The 15,649-nt window shown below is 42.2% G+C and overlaps 1 protein-coding gene across 2 annotated transcripts; it reads left to right on the forward strand.

Moving 5' to 3' along the window:
- Nucleotides 1–2,148: 2,148 nt before the first annotated feature.
- csnk1e (casein kinase 1, epsilon) lies at nt 2,149–15,649 on the forward strand. Of its 2 annotated transcripts, none has more exons than XM_061706319.1 (11): nt 2,149–2,345; nt 4,939–5,036; nt 5,122–5,247; nt 6,626–6,774; nt 9,075–9,303; nt 10,150–10,320; nt 11,299–11,447; nt 11,522–11,720; nt 11,805–11,950; nt 13,062–13,127; nt 14,796–15,649. In XM_061706319.1, exons 2-10 carry the CDS (start codon nt 4,961–4,963, stop codon nt 13,092–13,094), a joined length of 1,278 nt encoding a protein of 425 aa, XP_061562303.1. In that variant the 5' UTR covers nt 2,149–2,345; nt 4,939–4,960; the 3' UTR covers nt 13,095–13,127; nt 14,796–15,649. The 2 variants fall into 2 exon arrangements, with proteins under 2 accessions (XP_061562303.1, XP_061562304.1); XM_061706320.1 differs by having other exon boundaries at nt 5,122–5,232.

The following is a 15,649-nucleotide window of genomic DNA, read 5'->3' on the forward strand; positions in this document are numbered from 1 at the left end:
GCAAAATTTGAATTGTTAAAAAAAAAAAAAAAAAAGTGTACAAAATGAGGTTTCTAGATCATGAAAATTAACCCGTTCTCTCCACTCTCAAAGTCTGTGGGCGTCTGCTGAATGTGTTGAAAAGATGTTTCGCTCAACTGTTTACTGTCAATGAAATCCCACTTCAGTAGGTAGCAGAGTGTACCTGTATTATGAAAATGATGGTGACTACCAAGATGTAAAATCATGTTAGGAGGCTCTCCTTCAAAAATGAATATTTAATGTGGACTATATTGGTTTCAATAGGCCAAAAGTGGCCACGGTAGACCCAAAACCTATATTTTGAACTGCGAACCTCAGATCTGTGAGACAGCCGTGATAACCACTACTCCATGCAATTTTTCACGGTACAGTTTCTGGAGAGTGCTCTTTATTTTTATTTTGTTACAGTACCTTCAAAGATATTTTGACTATTTTATGTCATGAATTGTTTGTATTGTACTGCTCGAGGCTGCTTGGCAACCAGTCCAGGGTGTGACCCACCTCTTCCTGAAGCTGGAAGAGACTCCAGCTCACCCATGACCATTTGGACAAGCTGTATAAAATAATGGTGGATGTGAAATAGTTTTTAAACAGAAATTGTCTTTGATTTTGGTGTGTAACATCACAAATGACACACTTTTTTTTTTTTTTTTAACACTGGAAAGTTCTGTCACTGAGCTTTAGCTTATTTGCTTAGAAACATTTCTCTAACTAGTTGATATTTGGCAATGGTTGAAAGTCCATCCATCCATCCATTTTCTGAGCCGCTTCTCCTCACTAGGGTCGCGGGCGTGCTGGAGCCTATCCCAGCTATCATCGGGCAGGAGGCGGGGTACTTCCCACATCCCAAAAACATGCGTGGTCAAAAAGTAAAAATAATTGGTTACTGTACTTCAGTGAATTTTTCATTTGTCTGGTCTTTGGATATTTACAGTTGAAACCTGATGTTTAAATACAGTACACCAGATAAAAAGGCTGTCCCACCCCCCTCACTGTCTGACATAAAATCAGACTAAACGTTTCCTGGTTTAGTCAATTAGGATTACCATTTTTTTTTCTATTGTCTAAATGCCTGGATGAGGATATTTTTAGACATTTTTTCATTATTTTTCTTCAACATTAGAAGTCAGTTTGGGAAAATCAAGATGATGCCATGTCTCTGGAAGCTTCTGACCGGCTTATGGACAACATTTGAGTTAATTAGACATAAATAGGCACAGCTGAAATAGTGCTTCTTTGTGTATTATGGGAAATGAAAGAAAACAGCCTAGCTATCAGGAAGAGAATTGTGCACTTGCACTAGTCTTCTTCATCCTTGGGTGCAATATCCAGATGCTTGAAGGTGCCATTTTCATCTGTTCAAACAATTATACGTATAAGTATAAACACCATGGAAATGTCCGGCCATCATATCGCTCAGGAAGGAAATGGGTTCTGCGTCCGAGAGACGTATGTGCTTTGGTCTAAAATGTGCATATCAACCCAAGAGCAAAAGCAAATGACCCTTAAGATGTGGTAAGAGTATGTTATTCTCCACAGTCAAACGAATACTGTACCGACATGGGCTGAAAGGCCACTCTGCCAGGAAGAAGCCATTACTCCAAAAGAAACTTAAAAAGTCAGATTTCAGTTTGTAAAAGTGGATACACGCGTATCCACTTGTGGTGGAAATTTTTGTTTGGTGGTCTGCCATGAGGAATTTTCAAATGTAAAATGTGTCCTTTGGCTCAATAAAGGTTAGGAAATACTACGATGCAATATTTAATTGTCATATTGTTTTTGTTTGTTTGTTTTTCTTTTTATTTATTTTATTATTTTTTTACTCCTCAGCTACTATACTAACTCAGGTGTGGTCGCTGCACTGCCACTAATGTCCTCTAGATGGAGATGTTTTACCTATTTTGCCAACTCGGGGTGACATTCGAGGACAATCCAATGATAAAACCCACGTCCCGTCCCGTCCCGTCCCGGCATTTATAATGCTGTATTATGCTCTGTTATGGTTAGTTAAGGGAGTTATTTTGTGTACAGCAGTACATGTGTTTGGTTTGAATGTGCCTCGTTCTCCATTCATGCTCAAACGGATGACATCATAGTCAGTTGACGTGAAGTGAGAGGGTGGGGGCGTGAGGAAGAAGAGGAGGAGGAGGAAAGTGGAGGGACACTCGTGTCTGTCCTGCGCTCGTTTCCTCCTCACACGGTAACATCGTAACAATGGGGGAATCTTCGAAGGAAGCCTCGGGTCTAGCGAGGACAACGAGCCGCGAGTGTACGTCGCTGTCCGGGGCTCCCTAGTGAGACCGAAGCATCGGCCGAGACGACCGGTGAGATCATCCACGTACTACTTACTGTGTGTGTGTGTGTGTGTGTGTGTGTGCGTGTGTGCGTGTGTGTGTGTCCAGCGTTAATATTACATCCTGCTATCGTTGCGGCGCTTTTGTTGCAACACCTTGTCAGCCAGTTGTGTAACTGGCAGTGGAGAAGAGGCTGAGCCAATGTGCAGCACCAGCAGCACTGTGTGTGTGTGTGTGTGTGTGTGTTTATGACTGCGTGCACATTGCAGCAATGACCCCCCCCCCCCCTAAAAAAAAAAAAAAAAAAAAAAAAGCTATAGTTTCCTTACAATCTGACTAATAGAACGTCAAATAACATTTCACATTTGCTCTCTTGTGGCGTAGGGGAAATAACCTCCATCCATCCATCCATTTCATATACAGTAGAGGTCCTAGCGGGCTTCAGACCATTTGGTACCTGGCCTTACAGAGACTGAGCAAAAAAAAAATATATTTTTTGAAGACCTTCTTCAAACAAAGGAAACAATAATGAGACAGAAGAAGAGCCTACAAGATCAAAGAAAAAAAAAGACAATATTGGCTGTTTATTAGGGTTTTGTTGCTAGTTCATCAAAGCTGCTGTGACACATACTAGAGTCCGAGGACCTGGTATTTCCAGACAACACTTTGCAGTTGTTGTTGTTGTTGTTGTTTTTTTTTAAACAAGGAAAGAAGATTACCCCAAGATGGGACCAGTTGGTTGCAAGGCTTCCAGTAATTACAACAACTACATTCAGCGGAATATTGAGATGTGCATCTAATTATTTGTCTCTGTCTGCCTATCTTTCTGTAAGTGTTGACACGAAACCAGTCAGTGACGCAAAAAACGGTTGGGGACTGCTGCTAGTAATATAAATATGCTCTCTCTCTCTCTGTCTCTCTCTCTCTCTCTCTCTCTCTCTCTCTCTCTCTCTATATATATATATATATATATATATATATATACTAACTATGCTGTTTCCCTGCATATTTGCAGATTATTTTTAACCTATCCTCTGTTGTTAGCCTGCAAAACTCACCTTGTTTTTGTGCTCAGGCTAAAGCAATAACAGTATTGCTTTGGCGCCATCTTGTGGCAGAGTGGTGCCAAAGAACTATGATGACGTGAGTTAAGGAGTTTCAATAGTAGTTCTTTGCTGCCCTCTTGTGGCATCTATAGGCCATAATAAACCTATTCTTGTGGCATAGTGGTGCCAAAGAACTATGATGAAGTGAGTTAAGGAGTTTCAATAGTAGTTATTTGCTGCCCTCTTGTGGCATCTATAGGCCATAATAAACCTATCACAACCCGCCCTTATTGGTCACGCTTATCCTCACATGGTCACGGGTGAGTTGAACTCTATCCCAGCTGACTTGGGTAAGAGGCAGGGGACACCCTAGATTGGTTGCCAGCCAATCGCAGAGCACATATAGACAAACAAACATTCACACTCTCATTCACACCGACGAGCAATATTAGAGTCTTCGATGAACCTAACATGCATGTTTTTGGAACGTGCAGCTGAGATTTGAGTCCTGAATCATAGAACTGCAAGGCAAGACGTGCTCACCGTGCTGCCCGAGGAATAACGTGACTCATTCAAATATCATTAATGCTGTTCTTCCTGTTCATGTTACGCAACTTGTAATTGTCTTATGAATATGCACAGAGAGGATGAACATCCTTTGGTTAGGTTTTCACTCTCTCTTGCTGCTCTTAAATTGTTTGCAAAGCAGCCCTCGGGGCTCTTAGCATTGACTTTGAAGCTTGCTGTGTGTCGTCATGCTCTACTGAGCATCAGTATTGAATGACTGTGTGTGTGTGTGTGTGTGTGTGTGTGTGTGTGTGTGTATATGTATATGTGTCCCCTTATGTCTGCATGTCCAGTGTAGCAAAACAAACAAATGAAATAAAACAAAACGAAACAAAAAAAAAACTTTTACTTACATGGTGACTTCTGTAATACAGTAGAAGGTTAGATAACATTTCACATTTGCTCCTGTGATAGATTGATTTTCCATAAAATAAACATAACAACTAGAAACAGTTGCGAAACCAGAAATATTTCTTGGTCATATTATTGGAATGGTACATGGTAATAATGGTGTTGGTCAACTGTCTATTTATTGTAGCGTATTCCAGGAAGAAGCAGTGTTTGTTTTTTATTTTTTTATTTGTTTTACCAAATCTTGTCTTGGGGGAACTTTCAGTGGTAAACAGTCACTTGGACGTGTGAAGTGGTTATTATGAGACTAGGTTAATAGTCCTAATGTACAGTAGCATGTTAATAAAGCTGCCCATCCCACCTTCTGCTTGCGCGTAGGGCGGAGATAAAATGACTCATTCAAATATCATCATTGCTTTTTCTCCATGTTATGCAACTACGATGCTTGTGATTGTCCTATGAGGATGCAGACAGACCTAAAGACAGGGTAAAGTTCCTTTTAAAAGAAGATAAAAGTTTCTTTTTTACTGTGTCATTCCTGCTCTACATTATTTGGTAAGCACCCTCGGAGGCTCTTCGGCTTGACTTCTAAGCTTGCAGTGTGTCCTTATTCTCGACTGATCACCAGTGAAGAATGACACCGTGTGCGTGTGTTTCAGTGAGTCGGAGCAGTCAGTAGCCATGGAGTTGAGAGTGGGAAATAAGTATCGCCTCGGGAGGAAGATAGGGAGCGGATCCTTCGGAGACATTTACCTTGGTAAGAGTTTCCCCCTTATTATTGCCAGTGCACGATTAAACGTGCATTCATGTGATTCAGTGTGAAGCTTGTTGCTTCTCGTTAGGTTCCAACCTTGCCACAGGAGAGGAAGTCGCCATCAAGCTGGAATGCGTCAAGACCAAACATCCGCAGCTCCACATTGAGAGTAAATTCTACAAGATGATGCAGGGAGGAGGTGAGGCTCACAGAGGTCAGTTAAGCTTTGACTGGCATGTGATAGTTCCCAGGTTGTGACTGCAATCCGCAATCCAGGGGCTGGCAAAGATCTTTTTTATTTATTTAATCATTTATTTATATTTTTAATATATCTTTTCATGCGACGACACTGAAGGAATGACATGTTGCAACAATAATACAGTAGTCGGTGTACAGCTTGTATAACAGTGCAAATTTACCGTACCCACACAGCCACAAAAAACCTTGCAACAAAAGTGAGTACGCCCCTAAGTGAAAATGACCAAATTGGGCCCAATTGGCCATTTTCTCTCCCTGGTGTCATGTGACTCATTAGTATTACAAAGTCTTGGGTTGCGAATGGGGAACGGGCGCGTTAAATTTGGTGTTATTGCTCTCACACGGTGTCATACTGGTCTCTGGAAATTCAATACGGCACCTCATGTCAAAGAGATGGCCTACTCTATACTGCAGTGTTCCCCAACCTGGTTAGGAGTCTGCATTTTTCATTTTTCTTTTTCTCTCTCTCTCTCTCTCTCTCTCTCTATATATATATATATATATATATATATATATATATATATATATATATATATCCCGCCGTGAGCCAGCCCGCTCAGACCGCCAACAGAAGCGTTCTGTGCAGTCTCGACGTGTCAATTGGGGCGCGCAGCTCATGCGGTGCAGAAGATCCGGGCAATTTTCTAAATAAAACACATTGACACGCGAATTGCAATACAACAGAAATTATATAAATTGGTCATTGTTTCTCCGCGGCCTGGTAACAAATGCCTCACGGCCCGGTACCGGTTGTTGTTTGTGATGATATCAAGCATCAACCAGGTGAGGTAGACAAGTGTGTCTTGCGTACAATCCAGCATGGCGTTGGGAGTGTCATCATCTGTGGCTGCATGAATGCTGCCGGCACTGCAGTTCACTGAGGGAACCCTGAATGCCAACATGTACTTTGTCATACTGAAGCAGAGCATGATCCCCTTTTTTGCCTCACAGGTTCGAGGTTTGAATCTTGCCTCTGGCCTTCCTATGTAGAGTTTGCATGTTTTCCCCATGCTTGCGTGGGTTTTGGCTTGTCACTTCCTCCCACACTCCAAAAACATGCATTTTAGATTCCTTAAAGATTCTAAATTGCCCATAGGTGTGAATGTAAGCGTTGTTTATAGTCTAGTACTAGTCCAGCGTTAGCTGGGATAGGCTCCAGCAACCCCAATGAGGAACATCTTGAGGGCCAATCACATTTCGGTGTGCAGTCTACACCCATTTACTTTAATCTTAAAAAATAGGAGAGGCGTTATCATCAGTGCTACAACTTCTCGTGAAACATATTGGGGTGTCTCACGACAGGAAAGAAGCAACACTGTATTCCCTCTCCACAGTTGGTATCCCGTCCATCAAATGGTGTGGAGCCGAGGGCGACTACAACGTGATGGTCATGGAGCTGCTGGGCCCCAGTCTGGAGGACCTGTTCAACTTCTGCTCCCGCAGGTTCAGCCTGAAAACCGTCCTGCTGCTAGCTGATCAAATGGTGAGCCAGACAGACCTCACCGAAATAGTCCCAAAGCATCTGAAATAGTCCCGAAATAGGGTCAAAGCATCTGTACCATGAATGGATCTTAGAATCCTTTCAAACGTCTCCATTACGACTAAAGAGCTTGTTTTATTTTCCCTGTTTCGATTCTCTTTAATTATGACGTAAGTAAAGTTTGAAGTCCTCTATCAGAGCTTGTGGCTGATGGGATACCCCTAAGTCGACCTCAGACTTGCACAGAATTTGATAAAATAGCTGAAGCTATTTTTAGCCTGGAACTAATTGGATCATTCAGATGAAAATGACTTGGGAATAATCCTCATCTGAACCCAAGAAGCCTGTTTCTGCTATTGAAACAGGGCTCATCCCTTCAATATTCTCAACAATTTAAAAAAGGCTTGACTGGTAGTGTTGTCTAAGAGCTTCTTAAGGCTTATTTTATCGTTGTAATTTTTCTTTTACTTCTTTTTTTTTCATTCTGGGCAGAAAAGTGTTTAGCATATCCGCCTCACAGTCAGGAGGTCTTGGGTTTGCATCTCGGCGTCCTCCCAAATACGAAAAACAAGGTTCATTTTGAAGACTCTCAATTGTCCGTAGGTGTGACTGTGAGTGTGGACGGTTGTTTGTCTACAGTATTTGTGCCATGCGATTGCCTGGCGACCGGTCTGGGGTGTACACCCCTCTTGCCAAAAGTCAACTGGGATAAGCCAGTTACCCGTGACCGGAATGAAGACAAGCACTATACAAAATGGATGGATGGAGGTTTATCATTCTTTCTGTTGTCTCAAGTCACCTTGTTCTAATGACCTCTTTTTGTCTTTTGTCTCAATCCCAATCAATGACAACTGTTTTACTCAACTCAATTATGACTCATTTAAATCAGTCTCTTTCTAAGTCGAGTGCCCAAGCAAATTGACGATTTATCACCTTCGTCAAGGGTGAAAAACAATGAGGGTTAGAGGTATTGTTTTGTCTTGCCAAAGCGCAAACAAAGGCAAGTTGTTTGCCTTTTACTTTCTCACACTCACAAATCAACACGTAATTTAAGTTCTAAGTGTTCACAGTGTATAGGTCGGGGTTGTCCAAACCTTTTCCACCAAAGGCCGCAATATAAGGTGGCAGAGTGGTCCTAGTGGTTATCGTAAGTTGGGGGTTCGAATCGGTGCAACTGTTTTCACTCACATTCTGAACCCATACTGCTTGCGTGGTAGTCAGACGACTACTACACTACACTGTGCTCGAACATTTATGTCTATCTTCTATAGGATCTGTCCGTATTAGGACCACAAGTGAGCTGGAGCCTATCCCAGCTGATATGTTCGGTGGGAGGCGAAGCGGACACAGTCATCAACCTAGCATTCGTGTTTTTGGAATGTGGGAGGAAGCTGGAGTACCCGGAGAAAACTAACGCATGCGCGGAAAACATGCAAACTCCACATAGAAAGGTCAGAGTTGAGATTTAAGCTCTGAACCTGAGAACTGTGAGGCAGATGTGCTAACCACCTGCCCACTGTGCTGCCCCTTGGTCAAACACAAACACGGCACTTTGTGAACGCCCCCCTCCCCCCCCTCCCCCCACCAATGTTCAGTTCATGCACCACATTGGCGTAGTGCAGTGTTCCCCAACCTTTACTGAGCCATGGCACACATTTTACATTTGAAAACGTTCCCAGCACAAACATGTCACAAAACGTATAGATACTGCAATAATGATAATCATGTCTGAATTTACTCACAGATGTACTTACTTTGTGGTATGATTGACAACTTGTGGACACTGTGGATTATGTACATTCTTCTAGCTCGTGCACAGGTGTCAAACTCAAGGCCCGGGGGCCATATCCGGCCCTGCACGTCATTTTATGTGGCCCGCAAAAGCAAATCATGTGTGTCAACTTCCACAATTCTTGCTCAGATCTGTATCAAAATGTGAAATGTAAAAATGAGTAACATAATAATAATAATATTGAGATAATTAAAGCAATTTTTGTTACCAAACCCATTTTTACAGTAACTTGAACAATAGTTGAACAAACTATCCTAAACGTCTGATTTCAAAGCTAGTTATACATCATTTTGTTGTGTCTATGTAATAATACGAGGAGGCGAGTAAATATTTATATTGTTTTAATGGCCCTCAAAATTAGTTTGACATGCCTGATCTAGTGGAAGAACCCCACTTCTTGACCAGGTGCCCGCGACACTAATGAGGACAAGCTATAGAAAATGGATAGACGGACAGACGGATGTTAAGTCCAACCTGCATTCTACTTTAAAGCTGCATATGTCTGCACCAGATCAGCAGGATCGAATACATCCACCTGAAGAACTTCATCCACAGAGACGTGAAGCCCGACAACTTCCTGATGGGTCTTGGGAAGAAGGGCAACCTCGTCTACATCATCGACTTCGGCCTGGCGAAGAAATACCGCGACGCCCGAACGCACCAGCACATTCCCTACCGAGATAACAAAAACCTCACTGGCACCGCCCGCTACGCTTCTATCAACACCCACTTGGGCATTGGTAAGACACAATATACCAGCTCGCCCAAACACCATCAGAAGCACTGACCTACATACAGTATTCAAACTAAATTCTAATATTTGTTACCTGAAATTGTATGAATGTATTCCGCAACAGTCGACTCTCTTCTTTCATGGGGTTTCTCTTGGCTGCACTGTTTCCTGTACTTGTATGTGGATGTCTTTTTGTCCAAATCAGTTTTCAGCCGGTGTTTGTCGCCATGTCAATCTAATCTGTGCATGGCCTTCAGAATCAGTAGTGTTTGCCAATGTAGCTTAAACGTATACTGGCAAAAGGACAGCTTCCTTGACCAACTAGATTTCAAATTCATCCTCACAAGGCAAGTGAGCCGGCCCTCGTTGATGTGTTTTTCTGTCCTCTGATTGGTCGGAGCAAAACTTGTTAGACATCTCGACTAGCAAAACACATCTGTATGGAAATGCACACATTAATGCACTTAATAATCAGCATCTCTGGTGAGAGATACATTTTATTCATATTTTGAATATTTTTGTCCTGTTATTCGATATTGATTCAGGACTGCTGTGGCCGTTATATTGCGCTTTTTTTTTCAGCGTTATTGATCGTTTCTGTAATTGCAACGTGATAGTAGTGGTATTAACAGGTGGATTTCGTCATGTAACTCCCCGCTGAAAGTCCAAGTATCAAATGCAAGGCCCGTCACTTGCAAGGCCCGCCACTGCAATGTGCAAAGAGAGGTCCCTTGTGCAGGTGTATCCTGCTTTACACACCCATTGTCCGCATCGTTAGGTACAAGTGAAGAATCTTGATGCGATGCCACATTATTGTCCGCTCTGTGCTGCAGTGTCCATTCTTCTTCCGCAGAGCAATCGAGGCGAGACGACCTGGAGTCGCTGGGCTACGTCCTGATGTACTTCAACCTGGGATCGCTGCCTTGGCAGGGGCTCAAGGCCGCCACCAAGAGGCAGAAGTATGAACGCATCAGTGAAAAGAAAATGTCGACTCCCATTGAGGTGCTGTGCAAGGGCTACCCCTGTGAGTAATGCATGAGAGGGATTGCGGGGATTTGAATAAACTCAATAGCAGGATTTGCTAGGCTTAAACTATAAAGTTACAATAACAGTCAAGTCAAGCCGGGGGACCTAAAGGAGGCATGTTTTCTGCTTATTCTGTTGTGCTCAATAGTAGTATCAGAGCTTATTCTGAGAAAAAGATGGCTAAAAAAGCTACAATGTTACTATGATCTCATGTCATCGCCTAAAAGCATTTCTTAAGCCTTCTTCACTTGGGTTGCAGGTTAGCTGGAGCTTGTCCCGGCTTGATTTTGGGCGAGAGGCTCAGTTCACCCTGGATTGGTCGCCAGCCAATTGCAAGGCACATATAGACAAGCAACCATTCATACCCAGATCCACCGGAGATTCTGTAACTCTCAGAGAGGAGCCCGCGGACCACTAGTAGCATGCTTTGTGAATCCCTGTGCGAGTTTAAAATAAATACTACAAAAGTGTTAAGATGTATATGATAGGAAGTCATCAATGGCATTCTAGTCAGCGTCCATGCATTTATTGGACTTGATTAAAGAATATTCCCAAATAAATCAAAATATATTTTACATTTATATAATACATATATAAAACAGATGCCAGCGGTTTCTAGTGGCTCCTCAGTTCTGAGGTTCTGGGTTCGAATCTCGGGTCTGGGCTTCCCGTGTGGAGCTTGCATGTTCTACCTCTGCTTGTGTGGTTTGGGAACTTTGTTTTCCTCCCACATTCCAAAAACATGCATGTCATCTTAATTAAAGACGAAATGAATGTGAATATGAGTATGGCTGATTGTCTATTTGCGCTCTGCAGTTAGTTGGTCAGCCAATGCTTCTCGCCTTCTTTGTACAGATATTAAATTCATCTCAGTGCCAAAATTTCTCAGCTAAATTTCCAATGAAAAACCTATTTGGAAAATGATTTCTTGCCAATTTCTGTTTTTGGTATTGGAAATTTCCTATTTGTCTGCCAGCTGTGTTCTCCACCTACCTGAACCTGTGTCGATCTCTGCGCTTTGACGACAAGCCGGACTATTCGTACCTGAGGCAGCTCTTCAGGAACCTTTTCCACAGACAGGGCTTCTCTTATGACTACGTCTTTGACTGGAGCATGCTCAAGTTTGTGAGTGTGACCAGTTCCTTATGAAAAGTGCTTTATAGAGGTCAAGTTGGGATTTTCAAGCTGCCGTGTTACAGGGGGCCAGCAGGACGGCCGAAGATGGAGATATAGAACGAAAGGAGGAAAAAGACGAAGAGGAGCGAGCGGGAGAAGGCCAGAGAGTCGCCGGAGGTCGAGCTTTGCCGCCTGGACCCAAACCTTCGGCGGCCAACCGAGTCAAAAACGAAGCAGACGTCATTCAGTCTAAAGCGGTCACTCGCGGCGTCCAGCAGTCAGGTTAGGACAGTTGCGAGTGTCACTGTGTGGGAGGTGAGTTGTACTGTTATTTTCTTGTTATTAATTGAAGGCGATTGCACGCAGGTAACCGCTCTCCTCAGGTCGGTCGAGCGGAACGGGTCGAGCGAGAGCGCAAAGTGGCCATGAGGCTTCATCGCGGCGCCCCCGCCAACGTGTCCGCCGGTGACCTTTCGGCGCGCCTCGACCAGTCACGCATCACTGCATCGCAGGTAGGAGGAGTCATGCAAGTCTGACCACAGGTTAAAAAAAGACATTTAGAACGTGACCCTTGTTTGGTGGATTTGGTGACTGTAATCTTACCGGCAACAAGGAAGAAACAAGACGTGTTGCTAATTCTGTGAATTTTATTTTGTTCACAATTTTAAATTGTTCCCGGTGTTTTAATAAGATGGCTGTGATGTTTTTTGTCAAAATACCCCAAGGATCAAGAATTCCAGTGTACTTTATACCACGGGTATCCAACCCAAGCCCCGGGGACCGGATCTGGCCCACCAGATCATTTTATGTGCCCCGCAAATGCAAATCATGCGCATCAACCTAATGTCCCCTTTCAAAATAAACTGAATAAAAGTTGACCAACCACCCTTTCCTGGCTTCTGATTTCAAAACTGTTTATCCATCCATTTTTTGGGTGTATATGTAATATCAGGCGATCATACATTATATGGGTTCACAGTCATAACGGCCCTCCGAGGGAAAACATAACTATGACGTGGGACGCAACAAAAATGAGTTTGACACCCCTGTGTCTCATGGGATGTGGGTGATTCTGCATGATTTTTCAGCAAGTGTAGTCCAACCTAGCTGATCATGTCATGGGTGGAGAAACTCAGTGTGGAGGTAGTTTGACACTTGTGCACTTGAGCCTGGCATCTTCTTTTCATACTGGTCAGCAGCTTGGTCACACACTGCTGTGGGATGGCATCGTGTTGTCGTGCTGATCACTGTAGCATGAACAGCCCAAATCGGTCCCATATGTGTTCACTCGGATTGTGGTCAGGACTGTTGCCAGACTTCATTCTTTCTACTCCCAAATTCTAGAGGCAGTCATTGGTACACACCACACTGTGTGGGCGAGCAAGCTTAGTTTACACTGTCCAGAGTCCTTGTTTGCATACAGACAATATGATGCGCTGTTTGACTTTTGACAGAAAAGTTACTTCACAAAAGTCACATCATTTTCTTCGGCTGTGTGGAGTTTGCGTGTTCTCCCCATTGTCTGCGAGGGTTTTCTCCGCGCACTCCCGTTTCGCCCCACATCCCAAAGAACATGCATGGTAGGTAAATTGAAGACTCTAATTTTTTTTTTCCTACCTGCAGGTCAGTGTGCCATTTGAACATCTGGCAAAGTGAGTTCTTCCTGACTGGCCTGCTGGTCAGAGGCAGGTAGGAAGACGCCTGACACACAAACATTTGTGTATCTGGAAGATACTAGAAATCATGTGACATATTAATTGCACACTCATCATACAGTGCATATAAAAAGTCTACACACGCCTGTTCAAGTCCAAGGTTTTTCTGTTGTAAAACAATGAGACCCAGATGAATCATTTCAAAAAAAATTTCCACCATTTATATGATCTATAACCTGACCTGTACAACTCAATTGAAAGAAAATATATAATAATTTTGAAAGGGGAAGTGAAAATAAACAACTAAGATAATGTGGTTGCACAAGTGTGCACACCCTCTTAGAACTGGGATTGTGGCTGTGTACAAAATGAACCAATTACATTAACTCATGTTAATAGGGAGTCAGCACAACCGTGCCACCATTTAAAGTGCCTCTAATTATATTTCAGTTGTTGGAGTAGGCTTTTGCTGACATTTTTTTTTTTCTAGCGTGAAGGTTTTGTGCTAACATTGACTGCCATTTTGGTCTGCTCATAATGTCCTCCACCTGGACGAAGACCCCAGTTCTACATGATGAAAAACAGCCCCAGAGCATGATCCGACAACCACCATGATTCATTGAAGGGATGGTGTTCTTTTAGTGATAAGCAGTATTGTGTATGCACCAGACATACATTTTGAAATTATGGCCAAAAAGTTCAACATTGGTTTCATCGGACTGTACCACATTTTGCCATCTGCGTTTAGGAGATTTCAAGTGTGTTTTTGCAAAATTTTGGAAATGGAACTGAACTGGTGCCCTATTTAAGATGAGGGAACTAAGAACATTTCCAAATGCCAGTCAGTGTTAGCACAATACCTTCAGGCTTTTGCAGGTTTGTGCTGACTGTGTGATTGGTCAATGCTGGACATAGCCACAACTCCAATGATAAGAGGGTGTGCACGCTTGTGCAACCACATTATCTCAGTTGTGTATTTTTTACTTACTTTACCTCAAATATATTTTGAAATTGTTTTGTAGAGTTTACATTGATGGTGGAAAACGTTTTTAAATTATTGATTTTGTTCTCATTTTCTTATATCTCAAAAACCTGGCTTTTGAATAGGGGTGTGTAGACTTTTTTTAAATTTTACAGTGAAGCGATATCTGTAGTACATCAAATAGGGAGTCAGCGCAGATAGAGTTTAATTTGTCTTTGGTTTTGATATACTGTATTAGATTTTAAGGTGTGAATATTATTGTAGTAAATTATGTTAAATGTAATCAAGATATTTTGAACTTTGTATTTTTTTAATTGTATTTATAATAATGACATAAAGTGGACCCCTGCATACTCGCGGTTTGGCACCCACAGATTCACCTATTTGCGGATACTTTTTCAATGTTTTTTTTTTGTTTTTGTTTTCTTTTTCCAACCCCCAAACTACTCACTGTTAGTTTGTACCCGCTTATTCAAGAATTTGGGGAGTTAAAAAAAAAAAAATTCTACGTAATTATAAAAGGCATCACTTATCCGGAGATTTTTATATTCACTGTCTGGCCTGGTCCCTGTCCCCCGCAACTACAGCGGTCCACTGTACCAATGTAGTACTTTTCACTTTTTCATGATTATCATTACCTTTCTTTAAGTTAACAGTTAACGGGTGATTTCTCTAATTAGTCTAAAATTCGATTTTTATGTTTTCTTCAATGTCATCCAGCGTCTAGAGGGAATCAACTACCCCTCGCTTTTCAAACAGATAAATGAAACCATGAGTGAGTGACGGAGCAGGAAGAAGGTGCGTTGCTGGCGCCTAAATGGGGAGGTCAGTGGTGTCCACGTGTGAACTCTGGTGACCAGAAGGAGCGGAGGTAACGCTTCAATGATGGAAACCAGTGGGCCAGGAAAGAAACCTTCAATAGTACTGGCCCAGTACTGTTTATATGGTGCAGTTTAGAGGGGGGGAAGTGACAGTAACCAATAATCACGTCCCATAGACTCAGAGGCTCAAGACGTAAAAAACACATACAGTACATCCAATTGCACAAACTTTCAGGTTTCTGTGGTTTACAGATCTAACGTTAATGTTAAAGAGTTAAATAAGCTGCATATTGATGTCTTTCATACAAAAATACCGATATAACCAGCGTGGCAGTCAGGCGTATCATTTGTGTATTTAGACCTTTCTTAGAAATCGTCTAAAATGTCGGAGTGTTATTATCGTACTTGTTCATCACCCGGCTTTGCCTCCGAGTCCAAAATATAAAATGCAGGAATGTTGAATTATAAAATATACAAAAAGAGAGTGCATTGTTTCTCTTGAGTTGTTAAAACTGGACAATGTAAAGACGGAATGAGGAGAGAACCTCAATGACTGAATGTTATTAGGACTCCTTATTCCAATATGTAAGTTAAACAATCTTGCTGATGTACTGTATATGTCTGTTTTTTATGTTGTACATAATCTATGTTTTATTTGGGCAAAATGTAAATAACATATGCCAGAATGTACCAGATCAAGATGGTTATCCCTATAAAGTCAAAACACAAATTAACTTATAAAAGCTGATTCTA

Source organism: Phycodurus eques, chromosome 19 (genome assembly GCF_024500275.1).
Source record: "Phycodurus eques isolate BA_2022a chromosome 19, UOR_Pequ_1.1, whole genome shotgun sequence".
Lineage (NCBI taxonomy): Eukaryota > Metazoa > Chordata > Actinopteri > Syngnathiformes > Syngnathidae > Phycodurus > Phycodurus eques.